Source organism: Apaloderma vittatum, unplaced genomic scaffold (genome assembly GCF_000703405.1).
Source record: "Apaloderma vittatum isolate BGI_N311 unplaced genomic scaffold, ASM70340v1 scaffold3387, whole genome shotgun sequence".
In the NCBI taxonomy this organism is placed as follows: domain Eukaryota; kingdom Metazoa; phylum Chordata; class Aves; order Trogoniformes; family Trogonidae; genus Apaloderma; species Apaloderma vittatum.
Window position 1 is genome coordinate 95,579 of NW_009724370.1, and position 21,000 is coordinate 116,578.

At 38.2% G+C, this 21,000-nt stretch overlaps 1 protein-coding gene across 1 annotated transcript in view; it reads left to right on the forward strand.

Moving 5' to 3' along the window:
- The window catches only part of ME1 (malic enzyme 1, NADP(+)-dependent, cytosolic), a 135,489-nt gene that overhangs the window by 87,980 nt on the left and 26,509 nt on the right, over positions 1-21,000 (forward strand). Inside the window, exons 6-8 of the mRNA XM_009872449.1 lie at positions 5,705-5,814; positions 15,754-15,851; positions 17,076-17,189. Of these exons, the coding sequence (XP_009870751.1) occupies positions 5,705-5,814; positions 15,754-15,851; positions 17,076-17,189 (322 nt within the window). The remainder of the gene's footprint in view (positions 1-5,704; positions 5,815-15,753; positions 15,852-17,075; positions 17,190-21,000) is intronic.

Genomic DNA, 21,000 nt, shown 5'->3' on the forward strand with positions numbered 1-21,000 from the left:
CAGTCAAATTCGATTGAATCTAACCAGCAGGTTAAAATTGTAGTGGAAGAGGTGCTAGGATGTATGACCTCATTGCAGCAGTTTAATTACTTTATGAAATGAAGTTAAGGAAGACCTTGGGGAGAGCAGGAAGAGAAGGCATCCAGGTCCTAAGAGCTGTCAGGAGGGAAGGTGAGAAGGCATCCTTCCCTGAAAGCCCTGGCACAAAGAGGAGTTTATAGCAGTGGCCATTACACTTTAAATCTGTTTTGAGCAATGGGATATATGGGCATGAACAAACTTAGAGCTTTTGGATTGGGAAGGAAGGAGATGATTTCCACATCATCTTGGTACACTATAAATGGTTCTGGCTGGTGGAGCGGCTGCATGACGCACGAGGCAAGGGAGAGAACGCCGTTGTTGCTATCATTTTGGTTTTGCTCCTTCTTAGGAATGGGTGGCAGCAACCACTTGCTGGTTTCTAAGGCTTTTTCAGTTCCAGACCCATATGAACAAAGAAAATAATCAAATAGGATTTTGAAAGGTTTAAAAAACTAAAAAACAACCACTTGTTCCTCTAGGAAGGTTTCCAAAACAATGGCTGGCAGTCAGAACAAATGATCCAAATATATTTCCAGAAACATTTCTTAGCTGTAGAAGTAAGCATGGATTTAACTGATCATATGGTTTAAATTCAAAATGATGCCCAAACTTTTATAGCTCCCACTGGATTCTTGAGGATTTTCCCTGTTTGAGATTCTTAAAAGCACTGGGTTGCCAAAATACTAGTACTGTGTATTTGGGATGGTTAAAGGGCTGTGGACATTTTTTCTTCAGCCTGTTACATGAAGATATAATCTGTGGAATGATTTGAAAGATTAGCATTGTTGTCGCATAGAACTGAATATAAATTTATTTCTAAGTGGGGAAAACTAAGCTAAGACTGTCACACAAAATATGTTTTAAATTGGGAGAAGTATTGGAAAGAGAAAAAAAACTACGTGTTATTTAGTGGGGCAGTTCCTTTTGATGCATTGTCCAATGTTTGCCTCCCATTCTTGATGACAAATCTGGTGTTGCATGCTTGCCACCACTCTTTTCTGTCTTTCTTTGTCCATAATAGAAAAAGGAAAGAGGGCTTTGAGCTTCCGTCCAGTTGGATCCTGATTCAGACTGCCTGTGTGACTTGGAGCAGGAGACTAAGATCCAAGTACACAAGAAGATGTGGGTGACAAAACAGGATTTACAAGGAGGAACGGTGATCTGGATTATCACTTTCTAGGGACAGTTTGTGTATATTTAATCCACTACCACAGTGACAGATTCCAAAGAGGCGGAAGAGAGGAATTCACAGCTACAAAACACTTGCCTGCAAGTATCCAGCAGTCCTAACCAGGCTACTCAAGCCAAGCTATTGCTATCAGGAAAAGTGTTTTCCAGAGCAAGAAAAGAGCAAAGAATTCACTAGGGCAGTTTCTATGGTTGCACAGTGGGAGGAATGACTGCCAGATTTTCATTTATTTTCTTAGTTTTGATAATCTAGGACTCATTTTGTCATTTCTTCAAGTGTTCTGGTTAAGACAGTTGATACCCACTGAATAGGTTCTCTCTTCTGCTTATTTATACCACCCTTCCAAATGAACAAGCATGTTAGTTATGTGCTTCTCCATTTCCCCAGATCTGCTCTGTGTATCCCAGGGTCGAATAGTGATAGCTGGAGAAATGTCTCTGTTCTCAGCAAGTGATAGGTGAGATATGTTGTATGTGACTTCTGTCTGCAGCACTGTAACCACATACAGGATCTGCTTGCCTCCATGACTCCACTCTCGGTAACACATTCAAATTCAAAATGGAACCTAAAATCCTTTTAATGTTTCTGCCTTAACATTTCAGATAGGAAGGTGAAATTTTCATAGGGTATATGACAATCAAGTGTAGCTACTAAAATAAGCAGTACAGAGGTTAGCACCCTTATTTCACACTGTAACGATATGTAGTCCACTACTTTTAAACTATGGCGAAATATGTCTTACAGCATTTTCTGTCGTGACAGTTGCTTTTAACTTTGCGTCCTCATCTTCAAGTCCTTCTGGCGCTCAGCTGCAGGACTTTTGCTTTTTAACATGCCCCCTGTAAAAGTCAATGACAACTATACAATGGTGGTTTTAAATCTGATGATATTTTTGGGGACAAATCTTGCATACTTGCTTGTGGGCCTGCCTTATCAGTCACTGTGTCACCAGGGGAAACATGTTTCAAAAGAAGTCTGTGCTGTATCTGTGTAAAGTATTGACGATAGACACTAAGATGATCATGTTTTTAGGATAGCTGTAGGCTTTGTTTTCTCTTTCCATACTGTTTGAAAGATAATATGAATTACAGCACTGTAGTGGCCTACAGTTGCTGGAATTAGTGTGCTTTGATGATTTGAGATTTGATGAGCGCACATGGATGAGTAATACAGTGCTTGGCTCCTTTCTTATCCAGCAGTCATTTGCCTACCATACCCACCTACAAAGAGGGGCAGCTCCAAACCAAAAATTTGTGATGACACTTGGGTATGGAGTGCAAACAAAGAGGATGTGTCCTGCTTTCATGGAGTTAGATTCAAATGATTTCCCTTTATAGTAAAGAAACCACAACCTAAACCCATCTGTCAGAGTGCAGCAGAGGTGGAAGGTTATTGCAGAGTGATACGGCAAGGAAAGTGTTGGCTGTGAACGTCATTTTAGGTTTGGGCTCAACTTTCTGCTATAATTGATCATGGTAGTAGGATGTCGATGTCATAGAAGAATTGATGGCTGGTTTGGTATAGCCATGGCTTCCAGAATCACATGGAATCTTTGTAGCCAATTCAGTATTGCAAGAGGATTTTCTGGAATGCTAGAGATTAACTATTTTGTGTTAACTAAACTGTACATCTCATCTGTTAGTCGTTTTGAGAATGGCAATACTCCAAGCAGAGAAACACTGTGTCATTTTCTTGTCTGTCATGGATACCTAGTGACTGGATTTGATTAGACGTTTTTGAGGACAGAGACCTCGAACTTCACGAATCTTATGAGGTGCTACTGATTATGGGCAGCACTGAAGTCTCATTTTTTTACCTGAATGTCAGGTATAACACTTGCGATGAGTAAGAATTCTGCTTCAACATTTTTCTGCTAGAATACCAGAATCTCAGAGGCCCAGAGTTAGTCTGCCTGCATTTTTTCCATTTTAATTAAAAAGCCATGATATCTTGCTCAGAGGGACACTGATTTAATATAATTCACAGGGAGTTTTGGTCTGTGTCTACGAAGGCAATGGGTAAAAAAATGGAGGACAAATCAAATGCAGATGAGAAAATGGAATATTATATATGGTAAAATCAAGAAACAGACATTGGCTAATCACATCCAAGAAATGCTTCTAACCAAGCTCCAGGATTCCAGAGTGTTAATCTCATTAGTCTGATATTATTATCCAACTGTCAGCTCCTAGACCCTTATAGAATCACAGAAATTCACATCAGATACTGAATCAGGTTAGAAATTTAAATTAGTTGTTGAAAAGTAATTCCAATCTCATATTTGAACTTGATTGTGATTTGCTGTGCTGAATTACTGACTCACCAAATTCTCTTTTAAACACTTGCCTGTCATTATGCTGCTGAAGAAGTCCAGGTTTTTCCATAAAACCTGAAGTTGTATTTATTTTCAGCAGGGATTACCATTCCTGCCAGTAGAATCTTAGTAGTTTTCACTAGTTGTAACATGGCTGTAAACACATGATTTCCATGGAAATTAATTTAATTACAGGAATTGTTGTCCTTTTTAAAATATTGATGGCTTTGCTTGATGTGATTGCCAAGCACGTGTAGTTTAAAGAAAAGCTCGATTAACATTAGAGTAGATTATTTATACTGAACTTCTCAGTGTATGTATGTATTGCTTTTCTGGATGAAGCAGAATCTGCTTTTCTGTCTCTCTTGGATTTGTGCTGTTTAGTAGATAAGGAAAAACCTCCTTTACCTCAAACAGGACATGTACTGTTGAGTTCCTGCCTTCTTAGTCTCCAGCAATAATAATTTCATAGCAACACCTCAACACAACATTTTTTTAAAGTTTTAATCAAATGATTCCCTAGTGTGTGCAAATTGCTGAAGTTTAAAATAGCTTTTTTAGGACTTTTTTTTGTAATATAATTCCAGGGTGAGATAATATTCATGTGATATTTCCAGACACAAACTTGTATCAGATTTAGTATTAACTCTATATTTTAAACTTTTCATGTGTTACTACTTTTTTCCCATAGCGATTGACAGTATTCAAGTTATGGGTTGATTTTTTTTTCTATTGCAAATGTGCTGTAAGGCTGAATTCAGTCTTAACACAGGTTTCGTCTAGAAATATTTTTGGTATTTTTGGAGTTTCTATGGAGCTTTTTTTGGTTTTATTTTTGTTTGAAGAAAGTATTTGAAAATGCCATATGGGAATGTTAAACAAGGAGTTCAGATAAGGTACAATTATGAAATGCATCTAAGGACTGGAGGATGCATATTAGTTTAAATGATTAATAACTTTCATTTTAGGAGTAACCCTATTGGCACACCAGGGCAATTTTTCACTTTTTAGTTATTGGCCTATGAGTCTAGTGTCAGGAATCTGGAGTTTTGTTATCTTTTTCTTTTAAAAAGAATACTCCTGTGTTTCTCTCTTCGTTAATTTTTCGATGTATTTGAGGTGCCTTATGCCTGTTGAAGTCAACATAGGCTCCTACCTGTACTAGGAAAGTGCTGTTGTTTGCTCCCTTAGTCCAGCAGCAACAAAGTAACACAGTAAATTATTTCCAAAAAATGTAGTGATTTGCATTAACTTTCAGAGTGTTACCACAAGGTTCATCAAAAGTTACTTATCCTTGCTGTTGAGCTGATTTTGATAATCATATCAACTAAACGACAGAAATAGTTCCCTTGATGCAGCTGTATACTATATTTTCAAAATATAGTATACAGAGATTTCAAAGTGCTATAGGAAAGGTCAGTTTGAATTGTTTCATATAAAGATGAGAAAGCATACTGTTTAAGAAATGTGTAGCATTCATATCAGAAATTCATATCACCATTTTGATGATCCAGTGAAATAGGAGATGTAAGAAATGTAGATAACCTTATTCCTGCATATACCCAAAGCTTTTGTGTATGTTAGCCAAGTGTATCTTGATTCACATTTGTAGCTGTCACTCTTCTTCCTTAAAGTGTTCTCACATGTTTATCACTTGTCTGGATTAACCTTGTTTCTGATCAATACCTCTTGTATAATTAGAGTTGTGGAGCATCATGTTGTGAGCTATGTCATGCTGCTGACCTGCAGAATGAAACAATAAAATCCATGTTCTGAATGCGTTACCTTTTTACTACCTTCCTTATGGGACCATTTGGGTTTTTTTTGCTCCCTAGCTGATTGCTCAGCAAAGACTTCTGTTGCAATGTCTGCAGAGAGATAAAGGTCTTCTCCGCTTATTTTTATTCTTAACTTGGAACCAATTAAAATATATTAACAGTCTAATTATGCCTTCTAGATAATTTATATAAAAGTAAAGATACAGAATAGAACAAAGACATATTAGTAGATGTATAAATCATTATACTTGTATTGAAAATCTGAGTGTAAATGTAAATAGGTTTTTAGTATACAATAATTTATTATTTTTAATGTAATACACTTTTTTTTTGTCTTTCTAGGTATGGCATGAACTGCCTCATTCAGTTTGAGGATTTTGCTAATGCTAATGCATTCCGTCTCCTGCATAAGTACCGTAACAAGTATTGCACTTTCAATGATGACATTCAAGGTAACAGACTCTTCCTCTTCACTCTCGTGATGCTTATAAGCCAGAAAAATGTACCAGGGGAAAAAAATGTATCAGCTTTCCTGTGATATTTGAAGGTGCTCAGTACAGGTCACGTTTTGCCTTGGGTTTCCTCAGCGTGGGTTTCTGGCGAGCTGTCTTCGCTCTTAACCTTTCCCCTCACGTTTATGCCATATGCTTTATTTAGATATTCACTCTTTAGGATGGTTTTTTAATAGTTTAGTGTGTGAATGACTTTCCCATATAAATGATTAACTTCAGATATTTGGGCAAATGTCAGAGCTCGAGCCTGGACTTTACTTGCCTCAGGTTTTTTGTCACTGCAATGACAACTGCTCCAGTGTTTCTTCATGCAACAGAGCTTGCTTAATAATTGTCGAACTGTTTCAGTTCTTAAACGGACAACTCAAATATACTTCTAACTTTCCTTGCAGTCTCAGGTCTGCATTCAGTTTTGGGGGGGAATTATCCCCCTGACTCTGCTTTCACATCTGAATCATTTGTAGCAGCTGACAGAAGGAAAAAAATCCAGGATGGGAAATGTCAGCAAGGAGGATTCCCCTGGTGCTTAGTCTAGACGGGCTTCTTGTGCCTTCTCTTCTGAGAACAAAGACAAGCAGGGCTGAAGGAGCAGATGCTGCTGCTTGAGTTACCTTGTACCCTATTAGGAAAAGAGCACTGGAAAATAACTTCCTCTAGGGCAGTAAGTGTACTGGTTCCCATCCTTGTGAGGAGACTCAAGTCAGATGAACTGCTGGAGAGAGGTACCCAATAAGGGCCCTGGGCACCCAACTGCCTCTTACCCCCTCATGTTTCCCTGGGTAGATGGAGTGACAGGATTAAAACCAGGAGTTTCACTGTCTTCATTTCTTAACAGCTTGCATTAATGCTTTAAGCCAAGCATTAGGAGCTTAAGTTTTCCCGTAGTCATTCTTGGGACCTAGGTCTTATTTCAGGGACTCAACACATGGTGGTGGATTCAAATAGCCCTTGTCTTTCTGATGTTAGGGGTTTGGTGAGCCATGTGAACTATGTTTCTATTACAAGCTGGGCTGAGTTTTACTCCTGCATCTGAAAAAGATTATGGAGGACAGACTCCTAGATAGAAAATAAATGAATTATAAAATGTCATTTCCCTTTGTAAGAAGCATGGTGCTGCTTACCCTGCAGGGTCTGAGCGTAGCCATGGCTACGACAGTCCCATGCAGCAGACCAAACAGCATCTGGAAGTTTCCCTAGCTATTTAGAGACCCAGCTTCCACAGGGAATTCTCTTTCCTTGCAGAATGAGGATCCTCACACCAGATCAGAAAGAGATTCAACTAGAGTGTAGTTTTAAAGAAATGGAAGGGAAGATTTTCAGCAAAAACATGCCAAATACAGGTCAACTAAGTGAGATAGTCATCAGTGTCTACAGATGCATTTTTAAAACCGCTGCATTCTTTCTGGTGCACCTTAGAAGTAGGTGTCTTCACATTCAAACTGTTGGAAAGTGTCTGTTTGGCTTTTGACTGAGCTGCTGTAACAGCTACTGGTCTTCCTCATAAGTGTAGCCATGTGCAATCTTAAATTTATTAAATTTCTGCAACCTAATCTGTGTTTGCAGATCTTTTGATATTTTCATAAACAATATCTGTGACTTTTGGGTGATCTTCATCCTTAATGCTTGTATAGCTTCCAAGAGGTGAAAGCTGATGATTTAGCCTGCTCTCTGTTGTTTGTCATCACATCCCCATAAATACCATGAGTATCTTTTTTTTTTATTTTGATAGGACATCATCTTCCCCTATAATCTGATAGTGGAATAACAGCAGCCCAAATATAGAGCAAATGATCTTTTCTCTGTTTCTATGAACTCTAAGGATCTTTCACCTGACAACTTCAATCAGGATAGATGGTGCTAACTTCTTTGTCAGTCCTTAGAGATGTTCAGTCTCTAAATAGCGTGGGGTTTTTTCCAGGCTGCTTGAAAGAGTGGCCTTCTTTGTATGAAGGTTGTATATTCTATCCCTACGGCAGTAAATCTAACAGGTAGCATCAGGCTGATAAAAGCAAACAAACACAATGTTACATCTGATTTGTCATTGTCTTCTAAAGATAGTGCTTACATGATATATTAAATATAATTCCTCCTAGTCCTAGGATTTGCCAAGGCAAAGTTCCTTTAAGGAGAGAAATAAGTGTTTAGTATGTTTCATGGAAGGACTTGAGGCTTTTTTCACTGCTGTAGGATATCCAGACAAAGGATCCTGTATATCTTAGTGATACAATAAGGAGTTTTCAGTACCTCAAATATAAAAAAAAAAATAAAAAAAAAATATAGTCCTGACTCTGCCAGACACTGTAAAAAGATAATGAAAGTATGGTGAGCTGAATACCCATTTGCAAGTAGTAACCTGGGCAAATGCAGTTGCCTTCTCTTAACATGTAGCTGTTTGCAGGGTGTCAGTGTGCCCCTAAGCGATGCCTTTTGGAAAAAAAGTATCTGCCAAAACACTGATCTTATAAAACCGCTAAAGACTAGTGATTAGGGGCACCTCTAGAAATATTTAAGAATTTCCAGGGACAGTTTTGTCTTCATCTCTGCTACAGCACAGTCATATCCTTTACATCGCCTCTCTGTACTTAAGGAATTGGGAACAAGGGCGAACACTATTCTGACCAACTGCTATAAATCTGTATTTTTTTCTGAGTCTGATTTTTTGAAATGAAAATCAGTGAAAGCCTTGGGATAAACAAATACATTTATCTGGTTCTCTTTCACTGTTAGAAAGCATTTTCCAAAATTTGCTGGATTTTTATCATAATTTCCTGTATGGAAGAAATGTTGATTTATATGGCAATGTCAAGCTTCAAGGCATTTAGAAAGACGTGAATTAGATCAGGTTGCTAGCTTTGCTCATCTCCAATATATTTAGAAAGGAGGAGTGATAAGGACAGGGTGGAATTTTCTTTAAGATATGAGATGTGGTTTGGTTTTTACCTCTCCCACTCTCTGCTAGGGAATGGACCAATACCAGCAGAAGAACTGGAGCTTGTGTTGCCAGACAAAGCTTTTTATTAGGGTGGAAGATGTTCTCTGCTTGATGACCCCTGGAAAGATGGAGATTCCCTTGGAGAAACTAACCTGTTGCATTCTCTGCCATGGGGATGTTTAACAAATCTCTTGAGATCGGTTAAGTAAGAAGTCCTAGGCACAAGTCCAGGATTTTAGTGTCTCAAATCCCACTCACGGGTGGGATTGGCTTGGGCCATACCTGCCTGCCCCTCGTCAAACCCAGCCAGGGCAGAGCAGGGTGCTGTAGCACTCCTCTTCCACGCCCGTCTTGCTTTTGACTTGTCTGTTTGAAAGAGTTTTTGCTTAAAGCAAGTTTCCACATCTTGGAAGCCACAAATTTGTTTTACATGGGTCTGTCAAAGCTTAGCACATGGTAGCTGTTTGTAGTCATTGCTGACATGGATAAATTTGAAATAGTGGCATAAATTTCTCTAGACTTGCTGTCTCTGTGCAGGGCATTTATTTCAATTGTTTTGATTTTTTTTTCCCCCACTGCTATACTTTAAAGTCTCAGTGAGCCAATCTACATAAAATAAGCATTTCTTTATGCAGCATAATATAGTTTTTATTCTAGTGTTATAACTCTATTTCACTGTGCCCACAGTTGCAATGTATTTCCCCATTATGGGCACAGACCCTGTATTTTATGCCAACCAAAACATTTATGCAGAGAGATTGCACTGGATTGGAATTAGTTTCGGTATACATCATGACCTTAGATGTCATTAGTTTTTAAGAGCTGTGCTGTTTAATTGCATCAAAATTTTATGAAAAGAAGCAGACCTAAAATAAAAACGTAGAGCACATATTATTTAAGATTATTATTCTGTCTTATATATGTGGTTTGATTTAAATTATATGGTAAATGTTCAGCAAAAAAAATTGAATAATTAGGAAAAATATACCTGGAAGTTATGACCAGTTTAACATCAAGTCAGTACACTTTTCAGAAATCAGAATTTCTCTGTCACAATTGTTCTCCTTTTTAAGTTTGTTTTTTTTTTTTAACTTTAATTACAGAAATGATACATTTAGTAGCTGGAAACTCCAGTTCTTGAAATCAAATTATAACAAAGCTTTGGGATTTTTTGTTGTGGTTCTGATGGGCATGGGGCTTCCAATACATTGTTTTACCAAGAATTTGGAAAACATATTGTCAAATGGCATGTAATAGCTCACATCTCAAATTTTGATATTATGTGCAAACTGTATTCTTTCAGAATATAAAGTGAAGTTTGCTTCCAAGTGAAACACTGAATAAGATGTTTAAAATTTAAAAAAAAATCCTATTAAGACATATCCTGTAGGGTTATGTGAAGAGTGTTTTTCTTCCAGTACATTCACGATATCACCTGTCCATTATACAGTGGAAAATTCACACTGAATTCAGTAGGCTTTCAAGCATATCCCCCACTGTGGCTTTTTTCCACGTGGAAAAAAGGTATGTGTACATACAAGTAGGTGTAAATACACGTAGGTGTATAGGTATCTGTATTTACAAGTAGGTGTATGGACAAGTATTGTTCTGCTTCATTTTTTTCTTTATTATGGGTTAAAAATAATTAATCCATTCTCATCGTTTCTCTGGGCAGCCAGCTTCCAGGTGGCCCTGCTCAAGCAGGAGAGTTGCACCAGATGGCCTCCCAGCCTGAGCCAGCCTGTGCTTCTCGGACCCTGCACCCATTTCCAAATACACCAAATAGTTGCTCGTTTCAAAAGGCTCAGTTTCTTCTGCACTAGAGCCGTTTCCCCTCTTTGCGCTGCCTGCTCACTGCCGCTGCCGAGCGGGGCAGGGCCCCCGCAAAACTTTGAAAAGCCAGTTCAAGGCAAGGAGAAGGAGCTCCCAGCTCTTAAAAGAGGGTCCTTTTGAACTACCCACAGCCACAGCATTTGCCTCGTTAGCAATAGAGATTACACCTTTTAGATAGCATCTTCACTCTCACCTTTTTTCCCAGTAAGTATAGGAGAGAGATTTTTTTTTTTTTTTCCTGGCACTCTCTGCAGTGTTATCTAGAAGACTGGTTATGTTAACACGTGATTTCTGTTATTGAGAAATATGAATCTCACTTTTACGACTTCCTAATCTTTTAGTCCAGAAAGAATAGCTCAGATTTTAGGATGTGCTGTAGCAATTCCTCCCCTCTTCTTGTTTGCTAGCTTTTTAAGATGAGAAAGGGAAATTGACATAAATTGTATTTCATTAAAATTTTTATTTTTTAAAATTTCAAATAATGGACAAATGCCATTTCTAACTAACTTAAACTACATCCAATAAAAATGAAGTTCTCATTCCTCATGTTTTGAGGCTTTTTTTTCCTTTTTTTTTTTTTTTTAATTGTTGCATCTGCTGAAAGAAGACTCTGTGCTCCAAAGCATTTATAATGTGCCAACCCCAAAAGGCCACGGTCTCTAGGATTTCCTTTGGCATATTCGTGCTCACTTGTACAGCTTACAGGAACAAGTGAGGCTAAAGAATCTTGGACAGAAAACAAAGACTTGATAAAGAATAGTGTACTTTGAAATTCACATCTGCCATATTTTTACAAGATATATGTCACCTTACTAGAAAACTGTAAAAAAATGTTTGCTGTCACAGCAGCTGACACTGCTTTAGAAAAATATCCTTTGTTAAATTTGCTATGGTTATTCTTCTAGAAAATTCAGAAAAATGGAATCGGTTTTCAAAATCATATCCATGAACATATCCTATTCTGCACACAAGGGATTTTACCTGTGCCCTGGGGGATGGGGAGGCGAAGCCATTTCCCTCCTTCCTATAGTGATGACAGTTGGAAAAGCAGCGAAATTCTGTTTCTCTTTGGTAATGTCCACGAGAAGTGGTTAGGCTTCGGCAGATGGATGTGAATTGCATTTTGATTCTTTAAAAAAAAATAAAATCTTGAGTCAGTATTCAGGGTGAAATTTAAGGTCATGCCGTTAGTCAGAGCAGTTCCGGTTACACAGATCTGCTATTCCTGCGGACGGTGCCCCCCTTTCAATAGGAAGGAATAAGGGAAGCTGCTGATGAGGAGTGATGACAGCCGCTGCCAGCAGCAGTGATAGTGGGCTCAGTAATCTAATAGACTGAGTCATTATGCTTTTTAGGGTCAAATGGCTGAATAAAACCCATGTGGAGTACTTGTAAAATACCATTTTTAGAGCAGTTCTTCTGTGCAAGTCATGATTGGTGAGAAATGCAACATTTAAGCCTTTATATATTGCTATTACAACTTTTGTTCTGAGTCACCCTCATAATGAACATGCAGGTGATGATAACTCACATCCCGTGTACTTAGTCAATGCAAAATATTATTGACAATCAATGTAATATTTTATTCATAGTTCATATCTCTTTTCTTTTTCCTTACAACAGAAGATACTATTGTATATAGAGTTTGTAAAAGTATCCCAACTGGAAATGCTTAATTTGTAGTCAAATTTTCTGACTAACAAACTGAACAACAGTACATCAGCCATGAAGACAAGCAGAATCCCAGCATTCCCATTCGTTATGAATTTATGGTGGTTCATTTTGTCTCTGTCACCAGAAAGTGGCTTAGCTTTCCCAGCTGTCTTAGAAATCCTCTGACGAGGGCAGGGGGCTGCAGTGGCCACAACTTCTGTCTTCAGGGACTGGAAACAGGACCTTACAGTGCTTCAGCTCAGCTTTCCTTTGCAGAAGACTAGATCGATGGTTTTAGGAATAAGTCATCTTATGAAGGATTCTTCCTTCCCTGCAAGCACAGCTGTGTAATATAAAACAGAAGAAAGTATTTGGCATCTAATGAGAGGATGGGATTTTTATTTTCTTTTTATTGCCGGTTATGAGGATTGCTTGGTAGAGTACCAAGGGAAACTGAGAGCGCACTCTGACTTCTCTCTTTTGCCATTTTTGTCTTTGCCAGTTTGACACTTGCCAGAGGAAGACTTCATTTCATCTGGGAAAGAAACAAGCTAGTTCTTGGATTCTGTGGGGTGGAAGTGTCTCAGCCCGATGGTTGTCCCCAAAGCTGTGCCTCAGAGGAACCATTTTTTAGAATTTTTTTAAATTTTATTTAGAAATGAGGGAGAAGAGAGTAAATGACCTCAGCTCTCAGAACAAGTCATAAAAATGACTAAATAACTGAAAATGACAAATTTGTATGGTCTAAACATTAAGTGGGCTGAGAACAAGGTGTCCTGTATTTCTGACGATTGAAAGGAAAAGTCATAATCAAAAGCACACAACAAATTTTCAGCTCACATGATTTGAACTGTTCCGGTGGCTTTACTTCAAAAAGTGTCTTTCTAAGGGGACTTTTTAACTTTAAAATGCGTTCTTAAATTTTTCTGAGGGTTACTTTCTATTTTTGAAAAAAGAGTAACCATTGATGAAACTCGGATGATCCTACCATAGGTTCAAATACAGCCTTCAACATGCAAATGATATCTTTTAAGGAGAGATTTACCCAGTACCAAGCTTCTTACTATTTCTGTTCTTTTAGTTCCTTAGCTACATGGGTTTGAAACTTAATAGTCTGTGTGCCTACAATATGAACATGTGTTTTGAGCATCTCCTTGAGTTTAATGTACAGATTACTCCTAACTCAGCTTTAAACTTCGCCTTGCTTGTGACAAAGTAGACTTGCGAATAGCAAATGCTGCAGGGTAGCTGGATGTTGAGGACAGATCTGCAGATTCTGGGCCAAGTGCTTGTGGAGGGCTGATCATGCCTATTTCACCCTTTTTCTGAAGGAAAAGTCAGTAGCAATGTGAATTCCTCCCTTAAAAGCAACCAGGTGGCTTGTAGACAATTGCACTTAGGGCTATGGTGATCAGGAATAGAATTGTAGGAGCCAGCAGATCTCCTCAAAAGTTCTTGCAGGCTTCTCAAAATCATTTATGGCATCATCTTTGGTTCCCTTAGGTCAATCAATGGCAGCCACTGCCTGGAAAAGGAAGAATTCGATTCTTATTCCCAAAACTGAACAAGGAGGGCATCTTGGGGCCCGTATTTGTCTCCTTGTGGTTCAGCTCTTTTTGAATCAGATAGGCATCATAAACCTTCAACGTGTTGAAACCCTTTTTTTCACTTTTAATATGGAATCATGAGTGGCTGATAGAGCTGTTTCTGTCCTGAAGAAATCAGTGCTGTCTGCTATTGGTTCTTTACAATCTCCTCTTAAAAAACCACACTGAGCACAACTTTCCTGCTGTCATCATCTACCTCACTACCATATCCCCATCCATAGGATGTCTTTATGGGTTCTGTGAACTTTTTGAAAACTGATGTGCCCTCTCAGGTTTTTCGGTTTTGTTTTTGTTTTTTTCCAGCCTATATTTAATGGATCCAAGTTCCTTGCAGGAGTCAGGAGTCTGACTGTCTTTTTTTGGTCTACCTTGTGCCTGGAATTTAGCAATGATGATTGTTTGTGAAAAATACAAGCTTGTTACCTGAAGTCAGTCAACCATGAAAGAAGGCCTTCCCCCTTCAGTAGGCTTTGGTGGGGAGATGGAGTGACTGGTCTTTGGATCAGAAGAGCCAGATGTCCTGGTCCTGGTGACTAAACACAACTTTTTTCACCGTGACAGAAGCTGACAGCTAGACTCGGTAGTGCTAACAATTCAGCTGCAGTATTGTGTATAATTTTGGATGGTGCAATTCAAGAAAGATAAGAGACAAATAGATAAAGTCCAGAGGAGAGAAGTGAGATTACAGAATCACAAAATGTTAGGGGTTAGAAGGGACCTCATTCTATAATTCTAAGCCATAACTTTCTGAAAGAGTGGGTGAATTTGGATTGTTCCACCTAAGATAAGCAAATTGAGCCACCCTCAGTCTTCCAATACAATACATGTCTTGTTGCAAAGAGAAAAAGATTTTCCAGTGGTAGATCAGACAAGACGCCTAAACAGAAAAGAAATCTAGATTTGATTTTTTCAACAAAAAGTACATTGAAACACTGAATACCTTGCTGAGAACCTCATAAGAGTATTTGAAAGAAGATGTTAGGAACAAGTTAGACAAAGATCTGTCAGAAATCACAGAGGTATAGTTGATCCTGCCATTGTGAACCGGTTTAGGTTAGATGCCTGCTTGAGGTCCCTGCATTGCCCTGCTTTTTATTAATAGGTGTTTCACATTATGAGGACCAAAATCTTTCCATTCAAAGACAGGCAGGTATCTCATTCTTTGTGGTTCTAATGTGGAAAAGAAAGGCCTCCACAGGCTAAATCATAAAACTGAAAGATAGCCTTTTTTCCTGTGTAGCATAACTCAAAGATAATTTTAAAAGGAACTTGCAATGTTTCAGATGCTAGTAAGCTGCAACCCCTTTCATAGTGAAGTCCTGGGGGCTTTCAGGATTGATAGGACAGTCGGCATCTTAAATGAGCTGGCCTTACTTTTTCAGCTAGCTCTGAATGTTCGCTTTGCTCTTCTGCTTTGCCAACCTCCCCATGAAAAACAAGATTTTATTTTAGTCCTATATTTTACTGTACTGGAAGTATATCTGTTTGAAGAATGAGATCAGTATCTTAATTTTCAGTATCTGAAGTCTTTCAAAATACTTTTGTCTGGGCTCTCACAGCCTTTCCTTCTGAAAAAGATCATAAACTAGAATATTTTTTAATAGTTTGAATGCCTCAGCCATTATGCCCATCAAGTAGAATCAATCAATCATTTTTTTATTTAGTGTTATTCTGAAAATATTCCCATTTAGGTTTAACTTTCCTAATTCCACTGAACTTTTTGTTACTACCCTAAGTATTTGTGACTTTCAGTCAAAAGATGCTGTGGAATTACTTAAAATATAACCCTTTGTAGTTATTTCCAAACCAACCAAATCTATTCTTCTCTCTTTTTCTTTTTTTTTTCCTTTTCAGGAACTGCATCTGTAGCTGTTGCAGGCCTTCTTGCAGCTCTGCGTATCACGAAGAACAGGTTGTCAGATCACACAGTGTTGTTCCAGGGAGCTGGAGAGGTATGTATTTCTATGCACCAGGCAGAATTAGACTTTGAAAATTTTTCTTAATAGTTAATCAGGTTATATCTATCTGGTTAAGAAGATTAAATAGGTGGAATGGCCACTAACACCTGTTGAATGTTGGTTCTTAATTCAAATGTAAACTTTCAGAAAGATCTCTGATCAACTGGTCACGCCTCATATTTTTCATGGGATGTTTTGTGGAGATCTGTTCTCTTGTTAAAACTTCAGGTTTTAGCTCTTCAGCTGTAAATTATTGAACTAGTGTCAATATAAACAAGCAAAACTTTTTGGAAAGAGGAAGAAACGTATTGTCAGTGCACCAGTTGCTGCAAAGAGGTAGTGTTAGATGTCATCCCTGCTGCAGGAGCTCATTTCTAATAAAACTATTAATTTCTTGACTAGAAAAGGGAATCTCACATGATTCTCAGTGAAACTGAATAATAGAGAACAAGAAACAGAATCAGCCCCATAAGTATGTATATGAGTTGGTTATCAAAAATACTGAGTGGTCTGTTGGCTCATTTTGTTGCCTGCTTTTCAATCTGTACCTGTATGACATTTGATCTATTGGATGAAATCTTACAAAATCCAGTAAGAATGATAGATGTTTCAGCAAAACATTGATAAGTGAATTTTTCTTGCCCCTGCTTTCACTGGGAGCACAGCCAAGTCTAGAGTTACAGAATACATGAATAGTAGGTAAAAGGAGACTTACCTTCTTGATGGACATTTTAAAAAAAGGAGAAGATAAAAAAATCTTTTAGGACTGCATTGTACTTTCTGGCACGCGGAAAGGTGTCTCAACCAATATTCATGTCTCAACCAATAATGATGTCTCTTCTTCTTTTTAAAGAAGAAAAATTATTTAATGTATTCTGAGATGATTACATGGAATAAATGTTACTTTTAGCATTTTTAATTAGAGTTTAAATATTTATTATGCTGTCCACGCTGTAAATATCATCTTAAGATATATGTATACTACGATTTATCTGTATGATTTAAGATTTACCTATACTATTTATCTACATTATGGTTTCTAATTACCAGATGGTAGCAACAGTTCATTAGTGTTTACTTTATGAAAAAATAATGATTCAATTTTATTGTTAAATAAAACCAATAAACTTATCTAAAATAGTGGGTAGAGGAAACAAGTGAGCAGGGGATTTATTTCATTTCTACTTTCGTATATGACTTTTCTCCTCCTCCCTTCAGGCTGCACTGGGGATAGCAAACCTCATTGTTATGGCTATGGAAAAAGAAGGTGTATCTAAAGACGTAGCTATCAAAAGAATATGGATGGTTGACTCAAAGGGATTAATAGTAAAGGTAATATAATTTTCTCATTCTTTTAAATATCGTGACAGTTATTTGCAGTCTGTAGATAAAGGCAAGAATGTGTTCTTGGTGAAAGCAACTACAACAATTTATTGCTCTTGACATAGCAAGCTGTTTTTCTTCTCTATAACGTATTAAATGAATGACAGACTCCCATGTTACTTCAGGGGGGCTTGATTATGCTTGGAGTTCCTGCTCTATTTCTATTAAGGATGAACACATAATGAAGGGAGTTTTTCAACAGTTCCTTAAAAAACACGTAAGGAAAGAAATGTTCAACTTGTGGGTTCAGTATTTCCCATGTTAATGCGAGTGTTATTAGTTAGCACAAACTTGCACAAAGATGTATAGATACGTTATTAGGATAACAGTCAAGGAATTTTTAAAAGGAACAAAAATGTTTTTGAAGAGGATATTTTCCTGATATTGCAAACCTGTCATCCTTCTGTAAGAGCTGAGATATATTGCATCAAATAGCTTCTATGCCCAGTGATATAGCTCGTGTTGCAGATGTTGTGGTCTGCAGTGCTATCAACACTGGTCAGAATTTGGAGCTGCTGAGAGACTTCATCAGTCACCCTTACCTCATTCCTTCCCTGTGCCAAAATAAAGAAACATATGAATTCCATGTGCCAGAATAAAGAAACTGGTATGTTTTAAAAGGTGGTTATGTATTTAATAGTTTGTGAGCTACTTAAAAGAAATGGATGAGAGGCCAGTTGGCTTTGCTTTTTCACCTTGCCTGTTGGTTAGCAGTGTTTATGGTCATCTTTGTTGGTCCTGCACTCTTGCACAGTGTTCTTTAGCTGTCTAATATTAAAGATTAAAGGGAAAATAGTAAGATCATAGACAGTGAGATGGGAGACTATTGCTAAGGTCATCTGGTACATCCCTTACCAGAAAGCACAACAGTAGCCTGATCAGGTACAGAAGAATGCAGGTATTTCTTACTAAGACACAGATTATTTTTCTACTTGTTTTAACAAGTGTTGTTAATCCTTTTGATTTTCATTTAATAATCTTAAAGTGCTTTTTCATCCAAACACAGATGACTGAAGGCCTATGTATCTTTTGCGATATGAAACCTAGAGGTTGCCTAAGAACAATAGTGTTTTGCACCATTTCCTCCACCACAGAGACTGGGATTATCAAATAATACGATCAAACTAAAATCACCTCCTGGTGGTGTTAAGGAAACAAACTGATAGGGGCAAAAATGTAGGAACTTCACAGCTCTAAAGCAGTAAAACAGGTCTTGGCTTCATGTCCAGCCAGCCAAGGTGGTAAACCAGCCTTTCTTCTCTCCTGCTCATTTCTTCTTCCTGCTTCTTTTACACTTCTCACTGCTAACTTGCTAGTCAGTGGAGAATCAGAGTTGTTGCTCTTGGTACAGTGACTAATTCACAGTTTCTAAATTTTTAGTGACTCGGTGACTGTATACTTTCCTCACCACCTTCTAGCTTCAGCGCTCTCAAGCTGTGCCAAAACCAGTCAGCATCTCACACAGCCCCAAAGTTCCTTTCCTCTGCTTATTCTTCTTGGTGGGGCTTTAATTTGGGTTTTGTCCAAAAAACAGTCCACTGAATTTCATGTCCTGCCCAAGAGTATATTTGTGAACTGTTTGTGATCGCCAGACATAACAGCTGTCTGAGATAGATTAGGGTTGAATTTGTGGCCAGATGTTGACACAAGCAGTGGGAGCCCGTGCACGTTTCGGATCATGGCTGGTGTTCCTGGAAGACCTGGGACCACCAATCTTCTTGTCTGGCTGTCCTGGGGGGACTGGGGAACTGGTGGATGCTTACTGCTGCCATGTGTTTGAGTGCAGAGCCTGCAGCATCTAGGAGCTGGAGGTACTTCAGTGGAAGGCATAAGGAAATGTGTTCTTGCTCTAGGGCTCTGCAAGTCCTTGACTGGCTTTCTTCTGCAGCTAAATGTTCTCCCTAAAAAAGTAAAAAAAAAAAAAAAAAGCCCCATCCCAGAAGAAAGAAAATATGGTGTAAGCCTCTTGAAGCTTGTCATTTAACTGCTGGGAAGTCATATACACAGCAAGTAAATAATTAAACTATTCTTGCTTCCTTTTTCTGGCCTGAGAAAGAATGCTGCACTTTAGATTTGCTTCAGAAATTATTTTGGCTTTAGCTGAGTGCAGAAAAGTGCTGCAAGACTTGAAGGACTTTCCAAACTCTTAGAAGTGAGGTAAGAGAAGTAAAATGAGGAAGATTTTTGAGAAAACTGTACAATGGGAAAGACTCATGTTAGAAATCTTTTGCTTATTGCAAAGATAAAATTTGCCAAGGCATAGCATAGATCACCAGTTCACCAATTTTTGCATAAGCTATACTGACTTTCATTTCTTGCTACTAAGGAGCTGTATCAATGGAAACCTGTTCAACAAGAGTCCCTTAAAATATGCCTCAGCAGAAACTGCTTGATTAAAGAGTTTTACATGAAGCAGGGAGACCTTTTCATTCCTAGAAGTATTCTGATCTGTTGCTTTAGCAGTATGAGGAAAAACAAAATCTCTGAAGACTGAGCGATTGCTTTGTCCAACTGAACTAATTTTTACATCATTTTTGTTCTATGCTGTCCTTTGATCAATACATTTGCAATGAATGATTACAGATCTAAACACTGTTTCTCCTTTCATCTAATTTTCAAAGAAAAACAACCTTGGAACTTTTGTTGACATGACTGCAAAAGGTTTCCACTTTTTTCTTCTTCCGCACCCCCAAAAGCTGCCACGAAGTCACTTATCAGGCTTTTGTATCTGATTTTTGCGTTGTGGCTTTTTAATTTTAGTTCCAGTGCAGCTGTGTTTTCATTTTTCTGTTAATATTCCCCGCCCCCACTCCCCCAGGAACCATCTTTTTTCATTAAACCAAGTTTGATGACCAACTTCTCTGCTATGTTGTGGTGAAAGAGCTGGTGATAAAGGCTGCGTTTGTTATATTCTCTATAGTTGTGTTCTCCACTTCATTCTAGAGACCTTATAATGTTGTTCGTATGTTGTGGTTTGAGCTAAACAGAACCAATTCAGTTCAGTGATTTTACTTTTCAGCTCGGTCTCTTCTGAGAGGCTGCACTTTCTGAAGTTAGCAGCATGGTTTTGCAGACAGTATCTCTTACTAGAAGTGATAACATCTGAGGTTTACAGTAACTACCAGGGATTGGGATGCAGAAAGGCTCTTACTTATTCCTATAATGACCAAGGTAACTGCTGAATCTTGTGTGCCACGCTGGAGGTGCCAGGAAGTAAAGGGATCACAAAGAACTAAAAGGTTGCACCTCCAGTGAGGAACAGACAGGACAAGTGGCCAACAAGAGTGTTCCATTCCATATATGTCATATTCAGTATAAATCTGAGGGATCATGGGGGTTAAGGCCTCTTCTTCAATGGCTGGTGTCTGAAGAAGACTCCTCCTGTTCTTCTGCCTCTGATCCTGAATTCCCAAATCCAGCTCCTGTGTACAGATTCCCCCTGACACAGAGCCTCATTTGCTTTCCCTTGTTGTTTGCAGAGGGAGAGGGGCAAGAGAGCATCTGTCAGCATTTAGTTGACAGCCCGGCCCTAACCCTTGACATGTGTATCAAGTTTGGGGTTTTTTTCAATTTCTTCAGTATACTTTCACCTTTTGAAACTACTTTCTCTCCAAAGGTGGATAAGGAGGTCTTGCAGGTCATAATATTACTGGAATTTTGTCACTTGAACTGTATGACTTTTTTAAACAGATATTACTCTGCCTGAAATGCCTGTATTAAGTATCCAAGTGTATTCAGATGGGAATTTTAATGTTTAATT